The 27,128-nt window shown below is 49.8% G+C and overlaps 6 protein-coding genes across 14 annotated transcripts; 3 read left to right on the top strand and 3 right to left on the bottom strand.

The window, feature by feature from the left end:
• Window positions 1-130: 130 nt before the first annotated feature.
• On the bottom strand, window positions 131-1,827 carry FVEG_10299 (hypothetical protein). 2 transcript variants are annotated; one of them, XM_018899391.1, is made up of 4 exons: window positions 1,553-1,827; window positions 1,212-1,487; window positions 898-1,155; window positions 131-847 (listed from the first exon to the last, which is right to left on the bottom strand). In XM_018899391.1, the coding sequence occupies exons 1-4, from the start codon at window positions 1,556-1,558 to the stop codon at window positions 704-706; spliced, it is 684 nt and encodes a 227-aa protein (XP_018757451.1). In that variant the 5' UTR covers window positions 1,559-1,827; the 3' UTR covers window positions 131-703. The 2 variants fall into 2 exon arrangements, with proteins under 2 accessions (XP_018757451.1, XP_018757452.1); XM_018899392.1 differs by having other exon boundaries at window positions 1,212-1,827.
• Window positions 1,828-1,937: 110 nt separating this feature from the next.
• Window positions 1,938-5,220, top strand: FVEG_10300 (mitofusin). Of its 2 annotated transcripts, XM_018899394.1 has the most exons (3): window positions 1,968-2,258; window positions 2,313-4,457; window positions 4,509-5,208. In XM_018899394.1, exons 1-3 carry the CDS (start codon window positions 2,084-2,086, stop codon window positions 4,853-4,855), a joined length of 2,667 nt encoding a protein of 888 aa, XP_018757454.1. In that variant the 5' UTR covers window positions 1,968-2,083; the 3' UTR covers window positions 4,856-5,208. The 2 variants fall into 2 exon arrangements, with proteins under 2 accessions (XP_018757453.1, XP_018757454.1); XM_018899393.1 differs by having other exon boundaries at window positions 1,938-4,457; window positions 4,509-5,220.
• Window positions 5,173-6,746, bottom strand: FVEG_10301 (adenosine deaminase). 2 transcript variants are annotated; one of them, XM_018899395.1, is made up of 4 exons: window positions 6,597-6,746; window positions 6,410-6,549; window positions 5,686-6,355; window positions 5,173-5,625 (listed from the first exon to the last, which is right to left on the bottom strand). In XM_018899395.1, the coding sequence occupies exons 1-4, from the start codon at window positions 6,624-6,626 to the stop codon at window positions 5,452-5,454; spliced, it is 1,014 nt and encodes a 337-aa protein (XP_018757455.1). In that variant the 5' UTR covers window positions 6,627-6,746; the 3' UTR covers window positions 5,173-5,451. The 2 variants fall into 2 exon arrangements, with proteins under 2 accessions (XP_018757455.1, XP_018757456.1); XM_018899396.1 differs by having other exon boundaries at window positions 6,410-6,746.
• Window positions 6,747-6,830: 84 nt separating this feature from the next.
• Window positions 6,831-8,156, bottom strand: FVEG_10302 (hypothetical protein). The gene is made up of 2 exons (XM_018899397.1): window positions 7,742-8,156; window positions 6,831-7,683 (listed from the first exon to the last, which is right to left on the bottom strand). Exons 1-2 carry the CDS (start codon window positions 7,833-7,835, stop codon window positions 7,310-7,312), a joined length of 468 nt encoding a protein of 155 aa, XP_018757457.1. The 5' UTR covers window positions 7,836-8,156; the 3' UTR covers window positions 6,831-7,309.
• Window positions 8,157-15,683: 7,527 nt separating this feature from the next.
• On the top strand, window positions 15,684-20,572 carry FVEG_10303 (NAD-specific glutamate dehydrogenase). 3 transcript variants are annotated; one of them, XM_018899400.1, is made up of 4 exons: window positions 15,684-16,104; window positions 16,179-16,362; window positions 17,094-20,251; window positions 20,307-20,572. In XM_018899400.1, exons 3-4 carry the CDS (start codon window positions 17,133-17,135, stop codon window positions 20,338-20,340), a joined length of 3,153 nt encoding a protein of 1,050 aa, XP_018757460.1. In that variant the 5' UTR covers window positions 15,684-16,104; window positions 16,179-16,362; window positions 17,094-17,132; the 3' UTR covers window positions 20,341-20,572. The 3 variants fall into 3 exon arrangements, with proteins under 3 accessions (XP_018757460.1, XP_018757458.1, XP_018757459.1); XM_018899398.1 differs by having other exon boundaries at window positions 15,820-16,104; window positions 16,528-20,251; XM_018899399.1 differs by lacking the exon at window positions 15,684-16,104 and having other exon boundaries at window positions 16,362-20,251.
• Window positions 20,573-22,355: 1,783 nt separating this feature from the next.
• FVEG_10304 (hypothetical protein) lies at window positions 22,356-27,078 on the top strand. Of its 4 annotated transcripts, XM_018899401.1 has the most exons (6): window positions 22,356-22,977; window positions 23,476-23,886; window positions 24,502-24,654; window positions 24,706-24,779; window positions 24,834-26,534; window positions 26,601-27,078. In XM_018899401.1, the coding sequence occupies exons 1-6, from the start codon at window positions 22,950-22,952 to the stop codon at window positions 26,661-26,663; spliced, it is 2,430 nt and encodes an 809-aa protein (XP_018757461.1). In that variant the 5' UTR covers window positions 22,356-22,949; the 3' UTR covers window positions 26,664-27,078. The 4 variants fall into 4 exon arrangements, with proteins under 4 accessions (XP_018757461.1, XP_018757462.1, XP_018757464.1 ...); XM_018899402.1 differs by having other exon boundaries at window positions 23,476-24,654; XM_018899404.1 differs by lacking the exon at window positions 22,356-22,977 and having other exon boundaries at window positions 23,174-23,886.
• Window positions 27,079-27,128: the final 50 nt, after the last annotated feature.

Here is a 27,128-nt window from a genome sequence, read left to right as displayed (position 1 = left end):
TGACACGTTTGATATGCGTTTCCAACAATAAGTCGGCTTGAGGGAAGCCATCCTCGCCCCCGAGACATCCGAAACTAGCATCTAAATAATCCCACAATCGCTCTGTCGTCAAGTCAGATGAAACTAACAGGCTCGGAATTAATTTATCCTAAGAACAAATCCGTTCTCATGCGTCCAGCTTCTTTCCCCCAAAGTCGTTGCCGGCTGTACACGTGGAAGTCTGGGGCTGCCATCAAAGCCATACTCAGATAGGTTGCCCGTTTACGGATATTGGGAACTATACTGTTTTGTGTGACCCAGTAGGTTCTACTTTGTCCATTGTCCAAATCGAGGATGTTTACAGGGCGAGTGTATCAACACAAAGTAAAGTAAACGCAAATCGACTGCCCAGTTGGTCAAGCGTTGTCCACGTTTTCAATAGACTGACAAGCAGCGAGTATTGTTTTCTATAAAGCACAAAACACCTGCAAAGCTGATGGTATGTAAGACAATTCTCCAGACACCAATGCACCGGAACAAACATAGTACCGTGAAGCTCCCTTCCTTCTTCCTGTGGCCAAAGATCGATCATGACATCGGACATACGACCATCTTCTGTGGCCTGAAGGGTCCAAATATCGCTAGCGAACCCTCCTTCCCACTGTGATGGCGGTGGCCATTGAAACAAAACTTCTAATGTTTCAAGGAAGCCTTGCCTGCTCGTCTATTTTCGCAAACTGTCCAGTCTTGCTTGAAGGTCGTCGTCAACAGGATCACCACCGCCGCCGCCGCCTCCGCCACCAACCGCCTGAGCGATCTTACCCTCAGGTACCGCTGCGGTTCCCAGGGCGGTAGGTGTTTCACCGAGCTGTGATTGTATTAGCAAGAATGTTGCATAGCATCACCTTTATAACTTACCGCCTGGTTAAAGTCCACACCAATCTCTTCCAAGACTTGCTCTACCACCTCGTCGCCTTCTTCTTCGATTCCCACGTCCATGGCATCATCAATGGCATCGTCCATCATCTCTTGTCGTTGGTCCATGATATCGTTTTCGCGTTCAAACTCCATGGCGATTCGTTGAAGCTGGGGAAGATTCATTGATTTATTCATGCTTCCCAATGCCATGGTAGCGCCCTTCATAGCCTGCATCATCTGCTCGTTCGTTCTGTATGTCTGTGTCGCATCCAGTCAGCCTCTGATCTACGCTCGTATCCAATATATGCAATTACCTGAAGGCGGAGCGAGATCTTTTGTAATTGACTGCGCATGCTGTAAAACTTCTCGACGTATCGCCTCGTACGGACCAAATCCTTGGCCTGAATCTTGCAAGCTCCCATCTGCCCATTCTTGGCGCTCGTTTTGATTTGTTGAATAAGGGTCTTCTCTTGCTTCTCCAGCTTAACGCGCATCTGATCAAGTTCACGGATGGCCTTGTCTAGCATGCGCTGGTTCTTGCGTAGACGCTCCGCCGGCGTCATGCGCTTTCCGAATGCCCATTCGAGGATCTATATCGTGAGTGAATTAGCCATCATGGGCGCGCCGCATTGTCGCACGACACCGCTGTTCTTACATTCATGATGTGCGGGGGTAGAGGTGGTTGAGGGATGAAAGAGGGTATATATGTCTTGGTAAAGAGAGGTCGGAGAGTCGTTATAGGGGAGGAGTCCTTGCGAATGGTAAATAAGTAGGCGGCAGAAATGCGCAAGGCAGCGAGAAAAAGATCAAGCCTTGATCCAGATGCGTGGTAAGAGTCGACGGCCTTGTCGCGCTACGGATGTCCCGACACTACGTAATCGGACTGAGCCAACCTTGAAAGGCCGCTTCCATTTGCTTGCACTTTGCATGAGACGATACGATACGGCACGATAAGAGCCCGCCTGGTCCAAGCGCCCAAAGTCTCCAGATTTCGCCAATCAAATCGGGAATCGGTACGTAGCAAAAATCATGCAGAAATGGGTCGTTGGACTGACTTGTCAATGATTCTTATTCGCCTCTCCAACCGACCGCCATAATTACATCGGCATCACGGTTCCAAGGATATTTTCTTCCCCTCGCTTCTCATCCAAAATATGCCGCTCGAACTGCTACGGACCGATTCAACATGAGCCAAGATTATTTCAGCGGTAACGGAAAGGGCAAGGCCCGAATGCACCAGGAGCCCGATTCTGATGGTGACAATGATCATGGCCATTCCGACGCGCCCACCAGCAACCACTCTTCTCCGCCACCCACAAACTCGTCCTCTTCTCGGGTCCAGTATATGACTGTCGGAAATGGTATGACATCTGAACATGCTGCCCGGCTTCAGAGCATGCTTGACGTCGACTCAGGCTACGGTGGAAGTATAGCTGGCGATGACCGTTCCATGAGTTCCGCCGCAGCATGGGATATGGCAATGCATCACGACCGACCTGCGTCGGGTGCTGTGCATCAGATGTGGTATAATGCCCATCGTGCTACCCTCGGTCGTTCCATCAACAAGGTGCTCGAACTGCTTCAAAATCTACAAGAAATGAACGCTTCCTGGCCCGCACATTATCCTTCCGTTCAACGAGCTCGCCGCGACTCCTCCGAATACTCCTCACGGCCCGCCTTTGCCCATGCCCACACGGGTATGGAAGGCAAAGGCTCGTCCTCTTTCCGAAACCCTGGTTTAAGACGTGCCATGACGACGGTCGAAGACGGTTCCGCCGAATCGAGTCGAGCCGCTGAGACTCGATCTACACCCGAGCCCCGACTTGTTTCACCACAAATTGCTCAAGAGTTCTCTATTTTGAAGCTCGACCTCAAGCTCGGTGCTCTTCACCAGACCGAGCTTGTGCATTCATTGGAAAAGAGCTCCATCGCATCGCTTCTCGACGGCAAAATTAGTTCCAGTATCAAACATCTACTAGCTCTCCGCGAACGAATCGAGGATACTGCAAGCAAGGTCCTTATCACAGGCGATCTCAATGCTGGCAAGTCAACTTTCTGCAATGCTTTGCTCCGTCGAAAGGTTCTTCCTGAGGATCAGCAGCCTTGCACTGCTATCTTTTGTGAGGTGCTGGATGCTAGGGAGAACTCTGGTGTGGAGGAGGTACATGCGGTGCATAAGAACGTGCCCTACGACCGAAATGATGAGTCGACCTACGATGTTTTCTCACTAAAGGAACTCGAGAACATTGTCATCGACAACGAGACTTACACTCAGTGCAAGATCTACGTCAAGGATAGCCGAAGCATTGACGAATCTCTCCTGAACAATGGCGTGGTGGATATTGCCTTGATCGACGCTCCCGGCCTGAATTCCGATACAACCAAAACGACTGCCATCTTTGCCCGACAGGAGGAGATCGATGTGGTCGTGTTCGTGGTTTCCGCCGCCAACCACTTTACCCAGTCTGCCAAAGAGTTTATTTGGGCTGCTGCTGCTGAGAAGGCCTACATCTTCATTGTTGTGAACGGATTCGATGTGATCCGAGACAAAAAGCGATGTGAGAAGATGGTTCTTGACCAGGTTGCCGGTCTCAGTCCCCGAACCCACAAAGAGTCCTCCGAGCTTGTGCATTTCGTGTCCAGCAACGCCATCCCTGTCGGCCCCTCGCCTCCTGGCGGTCCTGGCGGCAGCGGTAGTTCAAGTGGAGGCAGTGGTGATCCTGGTGATGGTGATGACAAGGGTAAGGGTAAGGATCTTGACAAGGTGCGAGACTTTGAGGCTCTGGAGCAATCGCTGCGAAGATTCGTGCTTGAGAAGCGTGCACGATCGAAGCTTGCACCTGCTCGAACATACCTGCTCAACATATTGAATGATGTCAACACCCTCGCAAATGTCAATCAGGAAGTTGCTCAATCGGAACTGGAGCGAGTGACCCAGGAGTTGAAGGAGCTTGAACCTCAGTTGGAATCCAGTCGAAGGGCAAAGACCGAAGTAAGCGAGTCAGTTGATGCCAACGTTGAGGAAACATGCAAGGACGTCTACGACTACACTCGAAACACTCTTAACTCGGCCATTCTCCATTCTGGAAGCAGCCACTACGATGTACCCTACCCCGGTATCTGGAATGCTTTCCAATATGCAGAGGACCTCAAGGAAGCTATGCTGTCTCGCATCGCAGATTCTGTTTCGAACTGCGAAGAGTATGCTCGCAGAAAGACCGTGTATGGCGTCAATGCTATCAAGCAACTGGGTATCCTGCACGTTGGTGATGAGTTCCAGAATCTCCAATTCCGACCTGATGTTATGTTCCGACGCAAGCGAGATGCTCTTGCTCGCCAGGTCGATATTCCCACAGAACTGATCGACTTTGTCGACTGGACTACCTTGTTACAGCGACAGGAAAAGTTTGCTGGCACTGGTATGGCCCTTACAGTTGCCGGCGCCGTTGTGCCCCGGATGATTGGCATGAACACGTGGATGGACCAGGCTGTCACAGCAACTCGCATCTTGAGCAACGAGAACCTACGCCAGCTCATCATTCCTGGCATTCTCGTGGCTGGTAAGTGAACCATGTAACTTACAAGGATGAAAAGTCACTAACTGTTAATAGCTGTTGCTGCCTCTGCTTATGTTCTGCAGCAGATTCCCAACTCCCTGCCTCCTCGCCTTGCTACAAAGATCTCGACTCAGCTTGCTGAGTTGGATTATGTTCACTCCAACTCCTCTCGCATCTCCTCTTCCGTTCGCAAGGTCCTCCGCATTCCGGCTGACAACCTTCGGGTCGGCCTTGACCAAAGCCTCAAGGACTTGAGCGCAAAGCGAGAGGAGACTATCAAGGTCAAGGGCGAGAGTGAGCGCGCCTCTCGCTATTTCCTGAACCTCATCCGCCAGAGCGATAGTGAGCGCGCCAGGGTTGAAGGTGTTGACCTTGAGACTCCGCCAGTTGGCATGCATTGATGATGAGGCTGCGGAAATTGGATGAACACGAGTTAGATGTTGACTGATGAGGTTCACGTTCACGTTTCGGATGGAGATGAAAACCAAAAAAGTACGGCGTTAATGGGCAGGGTCGTTCCATATGTAATGCGATGGAAGAACACGAGATGCTCCTGATTTTGTTTTGATATCAACTTCTCTCCTCATACCTTGTTAGCGAGTCATAGCAGTATGAATTAACTATTGATGCTTCAACCGCTCGATAGCTGTTCGTGGGCGATGCAATACGCCTTGCTAGTAAACACAACTTCACTAGAGTAGACACCTTTCTAATAGCTTATGCCTAAATGATAACGTCGATATTGATACCACATGCATTGGCCTCCTTGCCGTGTCATAACAACTCAGTCCGTGATGAATATTCTTGAACAAGTTGAGGATAAACTTGGTAACTGGACAATTGTAAGATGAGCATAGCAGGTCATGCGACTACTTTTATTTCCTCTCCCAGTTGTAAAGGTCTCAAAGTTTTCTGACGCTCTATAGTCGTGATAGCATGCAAGCTTCGAGCACCACAGCATGACACTCTCATGCAATAGAGATATCAGCTGTCAAACTCACCGTGTCCACATGATATCTTTCAACCTCTCTTTCTCCCGTTCGCCCCCAAATATTCCATCAATAGGCTGTCTGGAAAGCTTACATATAGCCTGGCGATCAAGACCAAAATGTTCCGCCACGAGTCTATATTCGTTAGATAGGGGGCTTCCGAACACGCCCACATCATCAGTCTATAATTATTATCAGTCTTTACTTTTCTCCCTTTGATGAACACAAGTTCAGTAACTTACGCTGAGTGAGATCTTGGGGCCGTTGACACCTCTCCAGTGCCCAAAGTGGTGGCCCTCGAAGCCGCCCAACACCATCCCGGCTCTGACATTGCAGCTCAGGCATAACTCGAGACACAGCCCTCTCCTTGCAATCTCCCTCTTGATCTCTTCGTCCTCCCAAATCACATGTCCAAGCCTGTCTGGTTCCCAAGAGAGCAGCGTGTTTAACTCCTCTTTCGACCCACTCGCCTCAGCTTCGGCAAAGTGAACCGTAATCCCTAAGCCTTTCTTTTTGGCCTCTAGGAACACAGGTGTGAAGACACTTATCTCGCCTGATGGCCTCGCTGTTGGATCACCGCAGAGATCCAAGCCAACGACTCCCTGCTCACGGTATGTCAGAGCAAGCTCAAGGGTGGAAGCAGCCTGCTCAGGGGTATGTCGTCGATCAACAGCGAGGATCAAGCGAGTGTGCAGTTGAGGGTTCTGAGACTCAAATGACGAGACCACATCAAGGAGAGTTGAGATGTACCGCTCTGCTGAGAGCTGAGGCGTAGTGCGTGGTGTTGTTCGAAGCTCAAGATAACAGACGCCATCATTAAGAAAGTCTTTCAATACAGATTTTGTTGTGTCTCGAACAGATTCCTCATCCGTGATAAGGTTATATATGTAACTGCTGAAGAGCGGGAAGAATCTGTGAAGTGTAGTCAGCTTCCTGTTGCTTCCCATTGATGGAGGCAAGCCTGACGTTTGCAAATTGTAATCGTGTTTCCCTTCAGGCATGACGATCAGAGGATCTTCTAGGTCGGTGCTGCCTGTCTCCTTTTTACGTAGCCATACCTCATGGAGAGCGCGGCGGGAAATGCTCCCAGTCAAATGGGCGTGAAGCTTGTATATAGTCAGTGTCAAAAACTGGATCGTGGGGTTCAAAAAACCTCTATCTTTGGCAGTCCGACGAAGTCCATGACTGGCTTTGTTTCGTTCTAGGTGAAAGCTACTTATTCAGTGTTAGCTGGGAATATGCAGAGCTTCTAGTTAGTCTGTCGGGGTGCAATTGAGAGAATTGATACTCATCTGTCCATCACAATGCAAGTTAGTGTCAACCAGAATACCTACCCTGAACTAGATGGGGAAACTACTTTGTCACCACAATCATATTACGAGCGATATCTGGGTCGAACGAGCTGCTGTGACTCGAAACTTGTTTTCAATTTCATCATATTCTGTGACTTTCCCTTTCATCGTTATCATCTCGAGCAATCCAAGATACACGTAGAACAAGCTGTGGTTTATATCAAGCTCACACATAAGTCATCAATGCTACAGCTCTAATGTGACAAAATACATGTGAAACCGCCTTTCCTGGAGATGAGATCGCAGCCATTACCAACCCCATCTTATACTTTACACCGGCAACCATGCGCCGTGGATGCGATGCGCTTCTCGTTCCTCCCGGTCAAACCCAGTTGGATCCATCATAGGTCTTCATCGGCCATATACGCCGTAAACAATTATTGTACACATGGAAAGCCGCATTTTCCGGCCCAATAGTGACTGCGCCTAGCAACAAAAGGCACTGTCTAAGATATCCTCATACCCAGAAACGTAAGGTCAAGGTTTTTCGATTGCGTGACTCCAACATATTTGTTTACAGAGAAGGTTGGGCAGGCTTGCCATCGAGGGCGGCGCCAACTTGGTCAGCGGTGCTCTGTTCGGAGCCAACGGTCAAAAGCTCACTGCCGCTTTGTCGCATGTTGTACTCTTGTTCCATAGCAGTGAGCTGTTGATCCTCGGCGAAAGACAGAGCGAAGGGAACACCAAAGAACAGGGCAGAGGTGGTGAGCACCCAAGCGCCCTTGCCACTGAAAGAGAGAACGTTCCAGGCAGCGTTACCGATGGTGTTGGCCTTGCCGGAGATCCATGAGCGAGTAGTTGGGGGGACGATGTCGCGCAGGGCGTATAGTCGCTCAGCGAGAGTCTCTTCTGAAGGATCATAGTCGGACTCGTTGGAAATCTCGGAGTCTACGGGCGTTGTTAGCATGCACAATATCGCGATTAAAGGCGCGGGGTTGCTAATTACCAGTATCGGAGTAGTCGTCATCGTCCTCCTCAACATCGGGACCAGCCTGAGGGTGCTGGAAGTGCTCGTCCTCAACCTCGGTAAGAGTAACCATCTTGAATAGCTGAAGGTCTTGTGTATCGAGTAGTCGATTAATCAAGGTATTAAGAGTTGTTGAAGAGCAGCCTTTGGTGGAGAAGGAATTGCCGAATAGTCGCAGCCCAAATCACAAGGCTTCTGAATATATCGGAATTGGTGGCAGAATCTGGTGAGATAACCGATGTTGACGAATCTCCGCCCGATAAGAAAATCTGTTCTCTCGGTGACTGGTTGATGAGTGGTGGGTTGGCGTTGACGTTGGGCGTCACGATGTCATGGGAGTAATTTTTCTTTGGAAGCTGCTTGAGTGCTCCACTCACAACACCCTGGTTTAGCCGATGAGTTCCGTCACCGGCGACTATCGTCACGTGCACCATCCATATAACATACAATGGCCATTAAGCTCTTACTGCAAAGTACAGGAGGAGCTTTGAGAATGCGAAATGGAACTGTTATCATTATTTGTAATGCAAGGATGTTGGATGAAGTATCTTCATGGCATCTTCTGGAACAAATTCTAGCCCTTGGTCAGGAACATATTGTGAGTGTTTTGCAGTGAAGCTCCGAGATAATATGGAGTATTGATCTCTGCGTATCCCATCATGTTACGTCCATTCTACAGTAGAGGTGCGCTTCAGAACGGAGTGCTCGAATAACTCCAGTTTTGGCCAACTCGTCGACACGCATACTGGGTAGTGTCGACCACGGCAATGATCCTGCCGCAACCTATTGCAACCGTTCAATGCTGATGATGATATTGGCGGTATAGATGTCACTCAGGAATCCCACGCTGTTCGCTATGACTACGGCAATATTCTGCCGACGTCGTGTGAGCCTTCCACGATCTAATGTGTCTTCTTGGTCAAGATCCATATATGTAGAGTTGGCATTTGGATCTTCCAAGGGACCGCGACACAAATATGCTGCCACACTATTCACCGCAGGGCCATATGGTAATGCTCACTGAACTCGGAAAGAACATGCCAGTCTCTGAGGGAACCAACCTGTGCCTGACATAGAAGACGTGCAAGCAATATCACATTGTGTAGTAGAGAGACAACTTGAGAAGCTCCTATTGCTTCAACTTCTCGGGAAAAATGACATGCCCAAGAGATAAAAGTTGGCAAGTAATATGCAAAACTGATTAGCCATACACCTGCGACTTCGCGGCTATGATTTGCAGCACAGGCAACATGAATCGACGTGTTTGTTCATTTCAGAACAGTCCCGGAAAGAAACCGGGAGGAACATGCGAATGACCTCTTCGGGACCGAACGTAGCTTTGGCTACAAGGCCATGCGCAGTGCCTGACGTTTAGCTGGTAGGCATCGACCTTGTGTCTATACTCGTTGTTCCTCGTCCTTGTCACAGTTCGTCCACAAGAATACTGGAATCAGGAAAAGCAGAAAAAGTAAGAAGGGGAGTCATGGACGTATTGCGAGACACAGGAAGGAAGAGGAACGACCGGGAAAGTCGGGAGTGGATGTTTGGAATCTGTCTTGTTGAGTAGTTGGAGTGTTCAAGTTTGACCTACCTAGCTTCTAGATCGCTTTGAGACGTTGATTTTGGTATCCTGTAAGCAACGAGACTAGTACGTAATTTATTTATTCCCCTGCTCCAAGGGGTACAACACATGACCTTTAATGGAGCTCGTCAACATTTGACGAGAAGCCATTGGCAATTAAACATCTAGCATCGTGACCTCTTCAGCCCGTTTCACTGTATCGAGATGCAAGGGGATTACGTATATTCGACAAGTATAGACCCAATTGCTGTGATGAGCGGTAAACATGCCCGATGCAATTCGCACCAGGGTTTTGGATTACGAAGCATTGGATGGGAGAATAGTTATACAAGCACGAACCTCGTGATCCATAGGAAATCTCGTCTACGATACCAAAGAATGCCGTGTGATGTTGTTGGTGTAACTTGTAGACCTGTCGAGGCTGTGATGCCTTATGAAGGAGTGGATGGATAGACAGGGGACGAGACCGCCGATTGGGCAATCTCTACTCAGACATTCGCTAAGCTTCAGAAGCCGCCCAGGGCAGTTCTTTCTGGACTCGCAATGGAAGAAGCAACATGGTAGCAATGGTACGTACAACCTGATGTACATAGAATGGACGAGGTGTATCTTTTAGGAGACGCTTGGGCCGCCGGCACGGTGTCAAGGTGTCAAGGTGAGCCATTTGGGTAAGTAATTGGGACCCTGGGCTGTCTGGGGAACTTGACGGGAGCTGGAAGTGTTGACGGCGTGTAAGAGACAACCTAAACTGGCCTTTATTTACACGATGTACTTGGCTACAATACCTAACTCAACCACACACAGCAGGACTAGGCACGAGCGACTAATTTCTGACAATTATTCCCGTAAAGACTAGTCATAAACCTCGAATAAAAAAATGCACAAGGTCACATTTGCAATCAGCACGTGTCTGTGCCGTTGGTTTGCGTGTACCGGTTGGGAGGGGCTGCCCCGCGATGCGAATTTGAAGAGAAGAAAGAATGGATGTGATATGATGCTGGGATACGGTGACAGCTCCTTGCCAATAGCTATTGGCAAGGTACCACAAAATACATTCGTCAAGACAGTCAGGGAAAGCTCCCCGGCCCTGTCTGTTTGTTGGTTAGAGAGCTCCGTTCTTTGTGACTGCGTCCTCCGGGTAGTGATTTGGTGCTCCGGTTCGTCTAAGCTAACTGTTTCCCCCTCACCGCAAGACGCCCGGTATGGGCTCTAATGTCCATGGCGGGCCGTTACTCGTCAAAGAAAGGGTCAATGAAGCTATCGTGATCATGCACGGGCGACCCTGATCCCCGGACGGTGTACCAAAGAAGCATGGGTAGCATTGGGTCGAATCCATCTGGTTATAGCGTCGTTAGCCGATCAGATAGATTAGCAGCGGGCACTGCAAGCGGCTCAAGTAGACTAAGGTACCGAGGACGGTACCTGAGGATCTCCGGGGGCCGGCAGCACGTTCGGCCGGGTATGGATAGAACAATACATACCCACAAACAGGGCAGCGCATGGCCTCGATGGTGGAGTTGATTGCTCACCACCTGTGACATCTCAGGGAACCTGAATGTCTAGGCGTTCTGGGGGCCCCTCGCTCAGCCACTAGCTGCCGTCGTCGAGGAAAACTCTTCCCCAACATTCCACTTGGTGGCACCTTAAAAATGGCCAGCCAGACACCAGCAAGGTATCGTAGGTACTTGCAGAATACGTACCGCCGAACGAAATGATAATTGACGTCTGCTGTAAACAAGCAAGTGTCCTCAATGAGGAAACAGAACTGGCATTGTGACATTCCTCTTTGATATTATGCCGAAGCTTGCCAGTTTGTCCCCAGGTTTGGCTAGTTGAGAGTTGAGCTGATTGGTCCGTCACTCAAGTAAACCAACCATGTGCCAGCTTATTATGACAACAGTGCGTATTTGACTTTCTATACAATTCATCATCTGGCTCAAAAGAACTTTTTATTGCCGAAATTCGAAATAATATGCAGGTGATCATGAACACGAGGAGCATGCAGAGTAATCTCTCTGAAACAAGACTGGAAAAGACGGCTTCCATTCAGTCGATGATGTGATGAACTCAGGTACCTGTAGCAAGAACAAAAATAGAAACTTCCACGACAAACCCAAGCCAAATGGAAGCTCGAGAAAAATAGGTGGGTAACACTATGTACGGTACGGTACGGTTCTACATATTCACACATCCAGCGTAACGCTCATACGGTGCCCTAAAAGGGCAGCTGGGTGGAGACATATTCGAGATGCATTCGTAACGAAGGACACAACTTCGTGACGCCCCGTGACTGTCGTCAACAAGCGGTTCATGGTGGAGGCGTGAGATTCGTGGACGGAGCATTGGGAGTGCACCGTATTGTCCAGAACGGAGACAGAGGCCCTCGTTAGAGATGATGAGATAACGGTTTCGGTGGTGGAACAGCACGTCAGCGACTCAAGTATCATCATTACGAGAACGTTACCAGGATGTGATGATAGGCGACTTGGGTGTTGTAAGCCAATGGCTCAACTGTCAGATACACAGCAGGCAAACTGTATCTCAACCTGGTAAAGGCATGATCCGACAATCCAGCCAAGCTATTGATCCAAGATCCTTTTCTTGACCTTCCCCAGATTATGAGAGCTCAGGGCATGTAAACTAACTACGTATCGTTTTATTACAAGCCACAGCAAAGCACAGGCACAATCAACTGACAGCGCAATTGGCCAATGAAATAGCAATTGAAAGCGTAAAGATCACGCGGAATGTGGGCGTGACAACGCTCAACCGCCAGGCTGAGATTATGGAAATAGAAACCAGGAAACACTCAGCTCCGAACATCGTGGCCAAAACAATATTGTCGTCAAGGTTTCGCGCCTCACTCAGCCAGCCAGGTCCAACGAACAGCCCTAGCCACACCCCCTAAAAAGGAGTTCGATCGATGGATGTTTTTCTGCCCACCTCGTGACGCGTTAACAGCGTCCGCCTCCAAGCGCCGGATGCGGGGTGCAGAGAGAATACAGGGAAGATTTGCTAACCAAAGACGCCCATGACAAACCAAAGAGGCCACGAGACGGCGGCAAAGTAGAAGCAAAAAAGCTTGGGGACGGCTCTCGGGGCCACAGGGCAAGCACGCAACTCGCTGCGGTTCCAACAATAGGTAATGCAATGGATACCATTTCCCCTAGGGGTTGGCTGGATGGTGTAAAATTGACTGGCTGTGCCGTGCAGTGCAACAAAGGGAAACGGTGGCTGTCACGAAAGCTGCAAGATCAAGTAAAACGGGGGTAATGGAAACGACGGGAGATGAGGTGTAAGCGGGTCGTGGGGAAAGCTATGAAGTTTTTTTTCTCTCTTGTCCTTGTGCCCAGATCCAGATCAGGCTCAGGCTGGGGAAGACTGGAGCCATGGGCAAAACCTGGGGGTAATAGAAATCCAGATCCAAGTTTCCTAAAAGGCCTTCTCGGTGCTGCCGGACTTCGGCCGTGTGGGGCCCTCCGGTGTCCCGGAGCTTTGAGTGTGAGAGTGGGTGCCGGACTCCGTTGCTTGTGGGACAGGGACGTATTTTCATGTTCCTTTTGCGTAACACCTGGAGAGAGGAAGAGGGGAAGAAACTCAAAACATTGAGAGGGATTGTCCAGAGTCTGGAATCTGGGGTATTGGAGAACTAGAGCTCCTGTTCCAGGTCAGATGAATCATTATTGAAGAGTAGTATCGTTGATGACAACAGGATAGCTCAAGAACGAACAGACCAATATTGTCTTAACTCTATCATCCAAGAAAGCCATGATATGTTGTGCAACTCCCGTCTTATGCCAGAGTTGCCCTTCGTTTCGCAATAGAAACCCCTCGTGCTGCAGTCAAGTGCTCCTCGACCTCAACCATTGTGTCATTGATGGTACCCCGGAGAAGGTACCTGTACGTAAGTACCGAACCAACGGCCCCGCGATGGCCGGAGGGACCTTGTAGTGGTCTGGCTCCTTTTGATAGCGACAGGTCAGAGCCTACCGGTGTGCTGTGCTCTCCCTTGCTCCCTTGTCTACTTGCTTCTATCCTGGAGAAGAAGGGTGGGAAGCATCACCTTGCCAACAAATTTTTTTCAACTTCATGATCTTGACTGTGACTGGATCTGGGGAATGGATCTCCCCCAAGGTGAAATTATTTCCCCCTTAGAAATCGAGGCTAGTCCCGGCCCCGTGATCGTCCCCCTTAGAACGGCCAAGGTCTGGAAAGTTCGGTGAGCACTGGCTTTGCTTTCTTCAAGTCAGGTGAGCCAGATTTGGGTTCTATTGCCTGGGGTACGAGGGCATTTCAGCTAGTTCGCCTGGCATTTGCTGCTGCGGTCAGCGTTCAACGCCAGCTTCCCGTCTGGGGTAGTGAGTCGTGTAGGAATTTCGGTTCAGGTACCGTACCCTTTGAGGCGGATTCTTGGCTTGTCAAGATTTTGATGGCTTAGAACGATATCAATTGAGCAAGGTTCCATTGAGGTGAACTTCTTGTCACTCGTTGGCAGGCTCAGAACCAACCAAAGCATACACATAGTTTCTTGGCTGATGCGAAATCCCAGCAATATCTTACACCACGTAAACCATGGGCTGACACAATTGTTGATACATGGGCCCATTGAAGACGACTTTGTTCGAAACTACATGACATTTATCAAACATGCTCTAAATAGATATCACTAGAAGTCCATGTCAAAGATGCAGGCGATCCATTTTTTTGTACGAATCATCATTCTTGTTGAGCTGGCCGTTTCGCATGTCAGAACTGTAAGGTTTATGTTAATACGGCCCGGCACAACTTGAAGCACATCATGGCAACATCATTTCAGGAAGGTATTACGACCAGCCGGACAAGCACAGTCAGGGCAACGTGCATGTTGACCGGGATCTCGTGAGATACCGTAGTCCAACGTTGTAAGAATCCTCTGAAACCCAAAACAGAGAGAGCAAACATTGAAAAACCGGAATTCAAGGTCTGATCTGCATGTCACGAAGTTGCCATTGACGATGACTCGCAGAGACAAACCCGCAGGGCAAGCCAAGGTGAGTGGTGAGTGAATTGAGTTGAATCGCACCATCATCCACACCGTTTTGGCGAACGAAAGAAGCTAAGTGCGTGGTGCCGTTTTCATGCACAGTACATGGATAGTTATGTAGACTTACGTTATCAAAGTCTACAAACGGAGTTGGAGGCTCTTTATGTCGACTTACAGTGACCAACCTGTCAAAATAGAGCGTTTGTCCTGACCCAGCTAGTCTCTGAAAACTCTTCAAGCCATTTCATAACAAGCGCTGATATCCATTATGTGAGAATGTGTGGTATGTTAAAGCTGTTACAAGATATCGCGGTAAACTGGCAGAAGAGTTGAAGTCTAGCAAACAACTCTCCCATTGGCAACAATTTTGCACTAGTGATGTCAAACGAAAATCTGGAGAAGGCGGGATTCTATGTAAAAACTGCAGAGCCTCGAATAACCGGGCCTCTTCCCCAGTACAGACTCTTCAGGAACCAGGCGCTTGGTCCAGGCGAGAGAAGTCAGGTTCCAAACAAGGCTTCCCCTCGAGGTTTAGACTAGAGGCACTATTGGGTAATTGAATGGGACTTTTTCTTGTACATAGGTAACTGTACTGTACTCTGTGAGGTCATGATCACGATCGGGGGCGTTGTTGCAGCCAAAATTCTTTCTTCTCGACTCTTCTGGCGGGCTTAGCTGGGCTGGGCTGGGCTCCGCTTCAGGAGGGGTGGTAGTGGTACAGTGCAGTACAGTAGCGAGCAAGTACCAATTGGAGAGGACAGGAGAGGCCTCAGGACGACCGGGCCGGTAATGTTTATTGTCTGAATGCTTCTATCTCTCCTTGTGTATGCCAAGTTTCTACTGTGCTGATTGCCAAGTGAAATGTGAGAGAATCGAACCAAGTGACAGCCCTGGCAAATCATGAGCTCTGTGAATGTGCTGCATGTTCCTGTGCTGTAAGTAAGCCGCTGTACAGTAGATAGGCACCTGAAGAGAGTTGTGGCGGGGGTCATTCGCTGTGTCTATTGCTGTCCAGTGCACTTTTTCTCCGGTCTGCCCGGTGCAAATGAAATGGAACCTCAAGGCAAAAAACAAACATGGACGTACCCCAAAATAAACACCCGTCAGGCCTCATGCCCAGCAAACTCCCCAGCAGGGTCTGCCCCACAAGCGGGAAGGGGTGTGTGGCCAAGGTGAGCGGAAGACCAGGACCTGGCAAGGGATGTGATTTTTTTATGGCAGCGTGACAACTTTTACTCAGTACCTACAGGCGAGACGGTGTAAGAGAAGGCAATATGTCGACATGTTTGGAGTCAATGGAGACATTCATGCTGGTACGTACCCCATTGCAAAGGACTGGGAGGTACTTTGTACCATCGTAGACTTCTGGGTCGTCGTTGAGAGACACTTAGACACGGACAGTATATAAAGCTCCCATCGCCAGTCCCAACATCCTTTGGCTTTGAAGGTTGGAGAGATAAGTCACTTGACCTCAAACCTTTTTGTTTACCTATTGCATTGCATTTTGCATTTGCTTCTCCTCACTTAAAGAAGCCTTCTTCTATCCACTACCTTGAACCCCTTATCACTCCTACCTCGTCTTTATTTAGAGATTCATATTCCCTGTCCTGGCTTGAGCTTTGAACCTCGTCATCTCAAACCAACCTCGACGTATCAAGAGAGCTTTTGTTATCTCTTGTTCTAGACATACCGTCTTCAGTTTCTATTTACGACAGGGCTGACGGATGGCTGCGCTGAGTTCGTGCACCCCGAGTCAAAACGCTGCTGAGGTTGGCAGTGTATGACAGATGTCCATACTAACCTGCTGTCAGAACTCTAACCAACCCTCTTCTCATCTGAGAACCCAACCCTTTTACGACAATCTTGCTGTTATTCCTCTGAATAACTTCCTTTCGTCATCTTCTTTTAGAAGGCCCCGCTATAAGCTCGGCATTACCGACCTAGAATCATCTATTTTGAGTGACGAGACGAATTGATCGTCACAAACTCCAGCCGGTAAGTAGCGGATAAGTCTTATCTGACTACAGCACTGCCCACTACCCCTTCGTCATTTTGCCCTTATCGCGAATCAATGGCCCTTTTGATTGGCTTCCCCCTGATTTGCACTACCCAATGGCGAGAATACGAGAGCCGGCCCGGGCGGCTTACACCGGGATTCAGGTGCTCCGTATCAGAGATAAGCTTCCCAGCGAGCTGAGCGGTTCGCATGAGGTGCGGTGCTGCAAACAGCCCCAGGCCCTGCCACAGCATCTGTAGTGCATTTTCAGGTCTCCGATCTAGTGGCGTCCAGTGAAGTGCGAGCATGGACACCCCAGACAGGACCTGGAATGAGCCTCCCGGGATGGGCTCAATACCAATGATCACTAGATCATTGAGTAGGTTTGGCCTTCACGGGCGCAGGGCAGCCTCTGGGTCAGCAGCCCTCCTTAGTTCGCATTGAGTCACGAGCTCTGACCGAAACTCTGGTTGAGCTGGCTACAGCGGTGACCACAGGCGAACACGGTTATCTTCAAGCTTCCTTGTTTGCTTGAGCCCATGTAAATGTCTATATAAGATACTCGCAGCTGGCTCATCTCGTCCCCATCCCATTCATCCACCCATTCACTGCTTTCTATTCTTTCGTTTCCTCATCTTGCGTTCACACCATCAAATTCCACTCTACATCTAGGCATTTTGCCAAGATGGCGTCTATAACAGAATCGCCCACTAACATGCTGCCCTCTCAGACTTTCCCTGATTACACAGATCCATATCAGGAATCCAACATGACTGCCATCTCCGCCAACCCCGTGGCTAACGTCAAGGCCGTTGAGGCCAGCCGTGGTCCTTCTCCCCAGCCTACTCACTTCTCCGTCCCTCTGCAAAATGGCAACGGCGGCAATGGCCACCGCATTCTGCGATCTGCCACCGTTGGCTACATTGCCCCCGAGTTCACTGGCAAGCCTGAGCAGAAGAAGACTGTGAAGTCTATCATCTCAGCTGCTGGTTTCGTCCCTGAGCCCCAAATTGATGAGCAGATCGAGTGGTTCTACGAGAAGCTTGGCATCGATGATGTCTACTTCGAGCTTGAGACCCCCGATGTCATCTCCAGCCACATCACTTCTCTGTATGCCGCTAAGGTCGCTTCCTTCGCTCGCGAGGATAAGCAGGAGGAGATTCGACTGGACATGGAGGCCAACGACCATGCCATCTACATTGACACCAGCGTTGCTGGCAAGACCAACACTGCTGGTCCCCGCTATGAGGAACGCCTTGAGGCCAAGTACATTGATCACCCCGGCTCCAGCAAGTACCGCGTTGAGACTTTCCGATCTCCCGCTGTTGTGAGCCCCAGCTCCAAGGCCACTCTCCGATGTTACTTCGTCTACCAGTGCCAGTTTGCTACTCCTCCTGAGCACACCGACCCCAAGGAGACCAACCTCGAGCTCATTGCCGACAACGGTTTCCTCCGCAAGGCCACTGACAACACCAAGCAAATCTACCAGGACATCATTGAGCTCGCCGTTAACCGAGCTGGTCCTGTCATTGAGGTCTTCGATATTGAGAACACCGACGAGAAGCGAATGGTCGTTGCCTTCCGCGCTCGCACTGCCCAGGGTCTTTTCTCTGCCCTCAGTGACCTTTACCACTACTATGGCGTCACCTCATCTCGAAAGTACCTTGAGCAGTTCTCCAACGGTATTACCGTCATGAGTGTCTATCTCCGACCTGCTTCTGACGCCGTCGAGAGCAGTGGACAGTTCCCATCTCTTGAGGAGTCCATTGACCAGATCTCCAAGGAGGTTTCTCTCCTCTACTGTCTTCCCCACAACAAGTTCCACAACCTTTTCCTTGATGGACAGCTCAGTCTTCAGGAATCCGTCTACGCCCACTCCGCTTGGGTCTTCGTTCAGCACTTCCTGAACCGACTGGGACCAGAGTACTCTACTCTTGCCGAGCTTCTGGATGTTAAGAACAACGCTCAGCAGGCTCTCCTTTCTAACCTGAAGCGCCGTCTCCGTTCCGAGACCTTTACCCCTGAGTATATCTATGAGATTATTCAGAACTACCCCGGTCTCGTTCGTGCTCTTTATGCTTCTTTCGCCAACATCCACCTTGTTAAGGACCAGGAGGACCCCGTGAAGGTCGTCTCCTCCAGCCTGTCCGTCGAGGTTCTTTCCGACGACGCTCTCAAGGACAAGATCGCCAAGAACGTCAATAACGAGCACGATGAGATGGTTCTCACTGCTTTCCGTGTCTTCAACAACGCCATTCTCAAGACCAACTACTTCACCCCTACCAAGGTCGCCCTGAGCTTCCGTCTTGACCCCTCCTTCCTCCCAGAGGTCGAGTACCCCAAGCCCCTCTACGGCATGTTCCTCGTCATCAGCTCTGAGTCTCGAGGTTTCCACCTCCGATTCAAGGATATCTCTCGTGGTGGTATCCGAATCGTCAAGTCTCGCAACAAGGAGGCTTATGGCATCAACGCCCGCAGCATCTTCGATGAGAACTACGGTCTTGCCAGCACACAGCAGCGCAAGAACAAGGACATTCCCGAGGGTGGCTCCAAGGGTGTCATTCTTTTGGACCCTAAGCAGCAGAACCGTGCCCGTGAGGCTTTCGAGAAGTACATTGATAGTATCCTTGATCTTCTTCTGCCCGCCGAGACCCCTGGTATCAAGAACCCTATTGTCGACCTCTACGGCAAGGAGGAGATCATCTTCATGGGCCCTGACGAGAACACTGCTGAGCTGGTTGACTGGGCTACTGAGCACGCTCGATCCCGTGGCGCCCCCTGGTGGAAGTCCTTCTTCACTGGCAAGTCTCCCAAGCTTGGCGGTATTCCTCACGACACATACGGCATGACCACCCTGTCCGTTCGTGAGTACGTCAAGGGTATCTACCGAAAGCTCGAGCTTGACCCCTCTGCAATCCGCAAGATGCAGACTGGTGGCCCCGATGGTGATCTGGGCAGCAACGAGATCAAGCTTGGTAACGAGAAGTACACTGCCATTGTCGATGGCTCTGGAGTTCTTGCTGACCCCAACGGCCTCGACCGTGACGAGCTTCTGCGCCTTGCCAACGGCCGTAAGATGATCATCGAGTACGACGTTTCTAAGCTGTCTCCCGAGGGTTACCGAGTCCTGTGCGACGACGTCAACATCACTCTCCCCAATGGTGAGGTTATCAACAACGGTACATCGTTCCGTAACACCTTCCATCTCCGTGACACTGGCAGTGTCGACTGCTTCGTCCCTTGTGGTGGTCGTCCCGCCTCCATTGACCTCATCTCGGTCAACCGTCTCATCAAGGATGGAAAGTGCATCATCCCTTACCTCGTTGAGGGAGCCAACCTCTTCATTACCCAGGAGGCTAAGCTTCGCCTTGAGGCTGCTGGCTGCATTCTGTACAAGGATGCCTCTGCCAACAAGGGTGGTGTGACATCGTCCTCCCTTGAGGTTCTTGCTTCTCTGTCCTTCGACGACGAGGGCTTCGTTGAGAACATGTGCCACAATGCCCAGGGCGAGGCTCCTCAGTTCTACCAGGACTACGTCAAGCAGGTTCAGCTCAAGATTCAGGAGAACGCCCGTCTCGAGTTTGAGGCTATCTGGCGCGAGCACGAGCAGACCGGAACTCCCCGATCTATCCTCTCCGACAAGCTCTCTGTTGCCATTACCGATCTCGATGAGAAGCTCCAGCACTCCGACCTCTGGGACAACGAGAAGATCCGCCGATCTGTCCTTCAAGATGCTCTGCCCCGTCTTCTCCTCGAGAAGATTGGTCTCGACACCTTGATTGCTCGCATCCCCGACTCCTACCTCCGAAGCATCTTCGGCTCTTACCTTGCCAGTCGATTCGTGTACGAGTTCGGCAGCAGCCCCAGCCAGTTTGCCTTCTACGACTTGTAAGTGTAACCCATAACACCATGATACCTGAACATATGCTAACTATTGCAACAGTATGTCTAAGCGTATGGCTCAGATCGCCAACTAAAAGGTTGATTGCATGGAACGGTGTTGAAGCGTATGATTTGATTTGTTTACAAGCATAGCATTATTTGTTTTCTCTGATGAGAGATGAGCATTGTCACGGTGTGGTTGCCATATTTGGGACGGCCCTGGCATGGGCCTAATGAATGGGTCAAGGTTAAAGAAAAGTAAGAAAAGACTATGTTTATGTAGTCGATATTAATCAAGATATTGAAGTTTATAATTTTATCCTACAGTAGTGACTTTACCGGGTGAGTTCATCTGGTGAAACTTGTGCCATTTCTGGTGGCTTCTGCTGTTGCGTTGCACTTTGATCAGAGACTTTGAGACACATGATTGTCTCAAGGGAATTGCTGAACGACTTGGAGATCTGATTGCTCAAAATGATCTATCAGCCGTGCTGAGTATGATGGAAATAGAACACATCAGACTAACGTTAGGTACCCGGTACATGAGATGCATGGCATTGTCACGTGTCATGCATAGACAGTTTGATTTCATGTTGATAGTTCATTGGCGGGACAACAACTTGCATGCAGATACATGTGCGTGAGGTCGTATCATGGCCTCCTTATATGTACATTGAGTTTATCGTGGCAAAGGCTGTATGGCTGATCTATTGTATAGATGTCGAGTTGGGAGAGAAACACATGATAAGAGACGAATGGTTATTTCCTCTGCAAGACGGTGTTTTGGTGTAATCCAATGGTATGCTGGGTAATTGCACTGCATACCTCATGGTGTGGTTGACTTGGACATGTGAGGTTACAGACAACAGACTAGGTACAGAGGTGATTTTGAGGCCACTGAGGGTTACAGTGATTGCCACACAGAGTATCGGCCTGGCAATTGAGTACAAGTAAGCATCAAATTGGCGAACTCGGGTGCATCGTGACATCTAATTACATAACTTCAGTGACGTTGAAAAGTCAATTGAAGGAGTGACTGTCTTATTTTCGAGAAGAGACGGGAACATTTACTCACAGCCAATGAAGGCAATTTCCCCTGAGCAATGGAGACCAAGACCCATTTGGCGTGTGGACGTTTCAGCGTTTCAAAGATCCCGCCGAGGCGCGGGTGGTCCTGAACGATTCCCCGGTTGCGTTAGAGCCAAAGTTTACGGTTTCTTGGAAACGCTAATCATTCAGGGGTTTTAATGGGAAACGCGCTCCATCCCGTCTCGTCACGGGTTCGGCGTGAGGTAAAATGCCACACGACCGACCACAAGAGGAGAATACGTGCAATGGACTTGGTGGAGTTTAAGTGATATGCAATCAATGTAAATAAAACAGAAGCCCTGTCAGTGGGTAAGTAATCATCACAGTGCGTTGCATGACTCTATTCAACGTTAGCTCACCTCTCAATCAATGCTGCAGCTCGCATCACGATCCTTTACTCTGACTGGTTCAGCCCTGAAAGGGAGAGTCCTCCTCCAGCTGGAGTGGAAAAGAGACGAGATCCCTGTTACCAGTATCAGTATCGTCGTCTCATCCCGCGCTCTTCTTTTCTTTTGCTTCCATTTATCGTTCTCTCCCGTCTTGGCCCCAATGATGGCCTAATAGACCGGCCATTAAACCGCAGCCTCCACTTTTGTTTCCGTGCATTAGATCTTTTTGCACTCTATTATCGAGCTGCTCTCAACCTGGATGGACGAGTTATCTGAAACGGGTGACGCTCCATTCAACGGGCTCGTCCCCATCCGCACTAACTAACATCAACTATCCGTTTGCGATAGACAAAGTGCATTAGGGGCTCTGGCATCTGGCCTACGTGGTTAGGATAGGAGACTGAAAATTTGCTAAAGGATTCCAGAGGGATTGTTAGGGCAGAAAACGTTAGATCTGTTCCTCTTGAATCAGTGACCACACCAATAGATGTGCCTGACAGTGACAGTATCAGTGGTAGTTTCACTGCTGTAGTGGAGTCAGTCTTTTTTGGTGTCTGGCCAAGGTCCCGCCAGGAAACGAAACTTGGGCCAGGCCAGTTCACTTCATTGTTATTATTATTATTATTACTACTACTACTACTACTACTACTACCTACAGTACTACTACGCCATCCTTTTCCCACACAGACAAGGAACAAAGATCGTCGCTCGTTCTCTCCAGTTTTTCGACACCCAGAGATCCGTTTCCACTCACTTGCGCAGAAGCAGCTTCATGTTGGACGAGCCCGTGGCTGGCCACTGGGCATATTGGTTGATCGATTGACTTTTACGGGCGCAACCTTGTTCACCACGCTGAGCGACACCAAATCCAATCGAGTACCACGACCGAAAGCCTGATATTGCAACGCCCCCAACGACCGAAGCAAGCAAACAAACAAACAAATCAATCAATCAGGTACATCTGAGTTGGACGAGAATATCCTCGCAAGGATCTACCGCCCGCTTCTCACGTAACAGCATACATACTGTACTGTGGACAGGCAACAAAAAACCCGGCCCCCAGCCGTCAGCATCCAACACCCGAGTTTGAAATAAAAAATTGAGACGGCGCTTCTCTGGCGCCAGGGGTCAAGCATCTCCCATCTTTTGGTGCCTTGCTCCTTCAGGGACAGTTGTCGTCGGAGCAGAGTGACCTTGTTGTTGACGGCCTCGCTCGTCCCGTCAAAATGACACGACCATCGATCGTCAGAGCCGGTATGTGCCTAGTGTTTTGCCTTTGCTGTCCTGTCCTGCCTTTTACACTTGGAACGAGATGCCAACGCCAATATCACCCTGAGTCTCAGCCTTTGGGATTTGCGGTTGGGGTGCATCGCCTCTTGCGCAGCCTCATCCTCGTGTTGTTTCGTCGGTCCCTCTTACAGTACAACTTTCTTTTCCCTGCCCCCTTTATACAAACTTCGCTTCGTCTATTCAACCACATGGAACCCTTGAAGTAGACCTTCGGCCAACTTCTCCCTCACCCATTCTTTTTTTTATTACTTTCTTTTTCTTTACGTTTCATCGTACTTTCGTCTACCCTTGCCCCCGGTCACTGTCCAAGCTCGAACCTGTCTGTTGCTCTCCGGGGTCGCTGCAAGTCACGATACATTCCAACCGCTTGACTTAGTCCTCTACTTTCTCATTCCTTGTGTTCATAAGCTTCTTTTGACGACGCCACAAACTGACGTTAACGACCCTTTGCCCTGATCGCAGATACTATCGATCTCCAAGATCATCACTCTCCATCCGCTCAGGACCACTCGAAGAGCCCACGCCTGGGCGGCAACGCCAACTCCCTAGGTCCCCACCAAGCTGAGACTATTCGTGAGGTCACACACGAGATCGAAGACGAACAGCGACGCTCTCCAAGAGTTTCTCTCGACAACCGCAACAGTCTCGACGAAATTGATTCCTTTGCAGACGAACTTGTCGCCAACTCTACAAGTGGGAATACTCGCGCACAGGGCGCACGCGACAACAATAGCAATATGAACCAAGAAGATGCACTGGCAATTGCGCAGAATGGAGGCGTCTCATCTTCGGATGAGGGCGAGCTCGACGGCGACGATGACCTCGATGACGACATGATGGATAAGATCTCAAGTTCGCCTTCGATTGAAGATGGTGGGTGCTACCCCGTCGCTACCCCTGCGGCATGGCCACGCCGTGTCTCTTCCCTACCTTCGCAGAGGAGTAGTACTCCCAGTATCTCTGGTTCAAGCGGCACCAGGGTTTGCTCGCCATATCCTGAACCTCCCAACTCCGTACCCAGTCCATGCGCAATTGCGCAGCTTCCACGAGCATTACTCACGAAAGTCCGGAACCATCGTCTTCATGGTGAGTATAACGGTCGCGACGAGCATCATAACGACGCCGAACCCGAACCCGACGATAGTTGGACAACGTCCAATTCGACGGCCGAATTTCACGAAACGTTTGAAGAGGTCGAACCACACGCTAGGTCCAGCAGTAATGAAGGCTAGCATCCTTCTGCTGAAGGATTGAGTATTGGAGGAAAGGGCACCGTAGCCGATAACAGAGAGCAGGACATTTTCTATGACTGTGATCCAATGCTGGATCTATTCGATTCGGATTTTGACGACGAAAGCCCCGACTTCGATCCCGCACTTACTGTTCCCTACGAAGAATCTTTTGAAGACGATGATTCTGCACTCTCCATTCCTGACGACTACAATTTCATTGACTCCGGCTGGGCAGTTGAGTGCTTACAAGACATAGAGGACATTGATTTCGAATTCGTTTACGCCCTTCACACTTTCGTGGCTACCGTTGAAGGTCAAGCAAATGCAACCAAAGGTGACACTATGGTCTTGCTAGACGATAGCAACAGCTACTGGTGGCTAGTCAGAGTTGTTAAAGACAGCAGCATTGGTGAGTACAAAGATTTCCACTTCCACTGGCCAGTGACTAACGAAATAACAGGATACCTACCTGCAGAGCATATTGAAACGCCAACAGAACGTCTAGCACGTCTGAATAAACACAGGAATGTCGATGTACGTAAATTTACTTAGTTTTTTACTCAAACTTGTTACTAAAACCCAATGCAGCTCTCTGCAACTATGTTGGGGGATACGGCGGAGAAGAAGCAGCAAACGTTCAAATCGCCAATTAGATTTGGACGCAAAACGGTCACATTCACCTCACCCACGTACCACGACTACACTGAAATCGACGACTATTCGTCTGACGAAGAAGACTTGGACGACTTATTCGCCGGCTCGACCACTACAGCCAAGCAAGATCAACAACAAGAACAAAAGAAAGATCGAGATCCAGCTTCAACGATATCGATCATAGAAGATGATTCATCAGAGGAGAGCGCCAGGGTTGAGCCTCTTAAGCCCCGTTCAAATAAAGAAGTTAAAATGGCTATGGAGCCGTCAAAGGTTGACACTGTGGAAGAGGAAGATGAGACGAGAAGCAGTGAGGAAATACTATTCGACAACAAACAGGAAGGCCCCAGCAGATCCCGCAATGGTACCGTCAGAAACACCGACTCTTTCTTTAGAGATGAGACAGTCGAGACCAAGAAGATCACTCTCACGCCCAATTTACTACGAGACGACAACCAACCTCGGCCATCTCAGGACTCAACAACCAAGGATATCAAGTCCCGAGGAAGTCTTGATAAGCTGGACAAGGAGCTCATGTCCGACAAGGAGAAAAAGAAGCACCAAGATAAGTCTCGGAAAGAGAAGGAAAAGAAGCCGAGCGCCATCCGAAGCTTCTTTTCCAGAAAGGACAGAAAGAAGTCGGTTGACGATGATGACGAATCTTTTGGCAAGCGCTCTATGGATATCGTATCGGAGCCTCGGGACAGCGAGTCAATTGAAGAGGTCGCGTCGCCTGATAGACAACCGCAACGGAGTACAAGCAAACTTCAAAAGCAGCTCCCACGAACTGAAGCATCTCCTGGCAAGGGTGGGGAGACCTCGTCGACCATGGAACTCGCAGCTTATCTGGCCGAGTCTCGGGTCAACGATGTGTCCAACGTGCCACCAGCGTCGATGCGGATCGTCAATCCCGAGACACAGGAGACACATGAAGTGCCATCAAATTCACAAAGTGGTGGGGATTCGGCCAAGGTACGTTCCTCTTCAGCCGCTGCACAACACGACGATACGAAGGCATTGGCGAGGGCGTTGGGCCGCAGCGCAAGCACAGGAGGCGAGCCTAGGGCAACCAAGACAGTCAAGCCTCGTCCATTGATGGATCTGGATGAACTGTCAAGCTCCGACGAGGATGATGTGTCTCAGCCTACGAACCGAACGACACCAGAGCAACCCGTCGAGAAGAAGCCCGAGGGTGGACTACGGCCACAGCTGCCAGGAGCGTTCCCTGATAGCTTCGATGCAACCGCCAAGCCGAACGCATCCACAGCGGCAGGCCAAGGCCAGAAGGATCGTCTGTCAGAATCACCGGTGCAGGTGTCACCTGTCAACACAACACGGCCACCAGCACTGGAGATCGACACGTCTTCCCAAGAAGGTCGCTCGTCCTCTGATGTGCCGTCACCAGAGCTCATGCCTGGTGACGAGACACCTAAGGATAGTAGCTCAACGAAAAGTGCCAAAGAACCTGGCTGGGATGACGAGAAGCTTCGTGCCTTCTTCGACGATGGTGAGCACGTTCGAGATCTTCTCATGGTCGTGTACGACAAGACAGACGTGGAACCTGTTAGCAAAGACCACCCGGTGGTCAGTGGTATGTTTAGAGAACAGAACGCTAAGCTAGCGGAGATTACCACTGTGAGTATTTTCATCGTCACTTCATTTGGCATACATTATTCTGCAACAATACTAACGCATGTACAGCAACTTGACAATATGCTCGGGGACTGGTTGGCTAGGAAGCAACGGCTTCGCGGCTCAGTATGAAGTAGCATATCGAAGTACGAGGGCGTTTTGAGTACATCGTTGGCTTTAACAGCTGGGCCAGATGCCTAGCTCTGTATGAAAAGGAGATCTCATTCTTGGTTCGTTGAACGACTTGACTATCTAGGGGAATATGGATTGCTGGTTCTGGACATGTCCATGAAGACAGTCCGTTGTGTTAGGTATAGGCGTTTGAAGGGCACGACTTTTTGATTGGGCGAGGATTAGCATGAATCGAATCCTCGGGCCGTGCTTTGGGCATTTTGACATATCCTTGGGACCTAGTTTTACAGAGGGCGCCTCTGTTGATAAGAAGTATTTGCATACATATATATACACAAACATCATTCACAGCGAGAAGATTCCGGATGTCGGAGGAGCCATTTTCACGTGAAGGGATCCCTGTCTGGGCATGGAGTGTATGCCTCTGTGTATGCAAAGTGATTGACCCAGCCACTCTTTTTTCAA

This window comes from Fusarium verticillioides, chromosome 9 (genome assembly GCF_000149555.1).
Source record: "Fusarium verticillioides 7600 chromosome 9, whole genome shotgun sequence".
NCBI lineage: Eukaryota > Fungi > Ascomycota > Sordariomycetes > Hypocreales > Nectriaceae > Fusarium > Fusarium verticillioides.
The sequence above is the reverse complement of the archived record's forward strand: the minus strand, read 5'-3'. Positions and strand labels throughout refer to the sequence as shown.

What these genes read in the sequence shown, in the direction of transcription:
- FVEG_10299 (XM_018899391.1), bottom strand. An exon ending in AGATCTCGCTCCGCCTTCAG is followed by an intron (nt 1,156 to 1,211) that starts GTAATTGCATAT and finishes GATGCGACACAG; the next exon opens with ACATACAGAACGAACGAGCA. An exon ending in GTGTGGACTTTAACCAGGCG is followed by an intron (nt 848 to 897) that starts GTAAGTTATAAA and finishes ATACAATCACAG; the next exon opens with CTCGGTGAAACACCTACCGC.
- FVEG_10300 (XM_018899393.1), top strand. Translation starts at nt 2,084, where the DNA reads ATGAGCCAAGATTATTTCAGCGGTAACGGAAAGGGCAAGGCCCGAATG. An exon ending in TCCTGGCATTCTCGTGGCTG is followed by an intron (nt 4,458 to 4,508) that starts GTAAGTGAACCA and finishes AACTGTTAATAG; the next exon opens with CTGTTGCTGCCTCTGCTTAT.
- FVEG_10301 (XM_018899395.1), bottom strand. Translation starts at nt 6,626, where the DNA reads ATGGACTTCGTCGGACTGCCAAAGATAGAG. An exon ending in TCGGACTGCCAAAGATAGAG is followed by an intron (nt 6,550 to 6,596) that starts GTTTTTTGAACC and finishes ACTATATACAAG; the next exon opens with CTTCACGCCCATTTGACTGG. An exon ending in CACGATTACAATTTGCAAAC is followed by an intron (nt 6,356 to 6,409) that starts GTCAGGCTTGCC and finishes TACACTTCACAG; the next exon opens with ATTCTTCCCGCTCTTCAGCA.
- FVEG_10302 (XM_018899397.1), bottom strand. Translation starts at nt 7,835, where the DNA reads ATGGTTACTCTTACCGAGGTTGAGGACGAGCACTTCCAGCACCCTCAG. An exon ending in TGACGACTACTCCGATACTG is followed by an intron (nt 7,684 to 7,741) that starts GTAATTAGCAAC and finishes CAACGCCCGTAG; the next exon opens with ACTCCGAGATTTCCAACGAG.
- FVEG_10303 (XM_018899398.1), top strand. Translation starts at nt 17,049, where the DNA reads ATGGCGTCTATAACAGAATCGCCCACTAACATGCTGCCCTCTCAGACT. An exon ending in CAGTTTGCCTTCTACGACTT is followed by an intron (nt 20,252 to 20,306) that starts GTAAGTGTAACC and finishes CTATTGCAACAG; the next exon opens with TATGTCTAAGCGTATGGCTC.
- FVEG_10304 (XM_018899401.1), top strand. Translation starts at nt 22,950, where the DNA reads ATGACACGACCATCGATCGTCAGAGCCG. An exon ending in TTCGCCTTCGATTGAAGATG is followed by an intron (nt 23,887 to 24,501) that starts GTGGGTGCTACC and finishes TACAAGACATAG; the next exon opens with AGGACATTGATTTCGAATTC. An exon ending in ATAAACACAGGAATGTCGAT is followed by an intron (nt 24,780 to 24,833) that starts GTACGTAAATTT and finishes AACCCAATGCAG; the next exon opens with CTCTCTGCAACTATGTTGGG.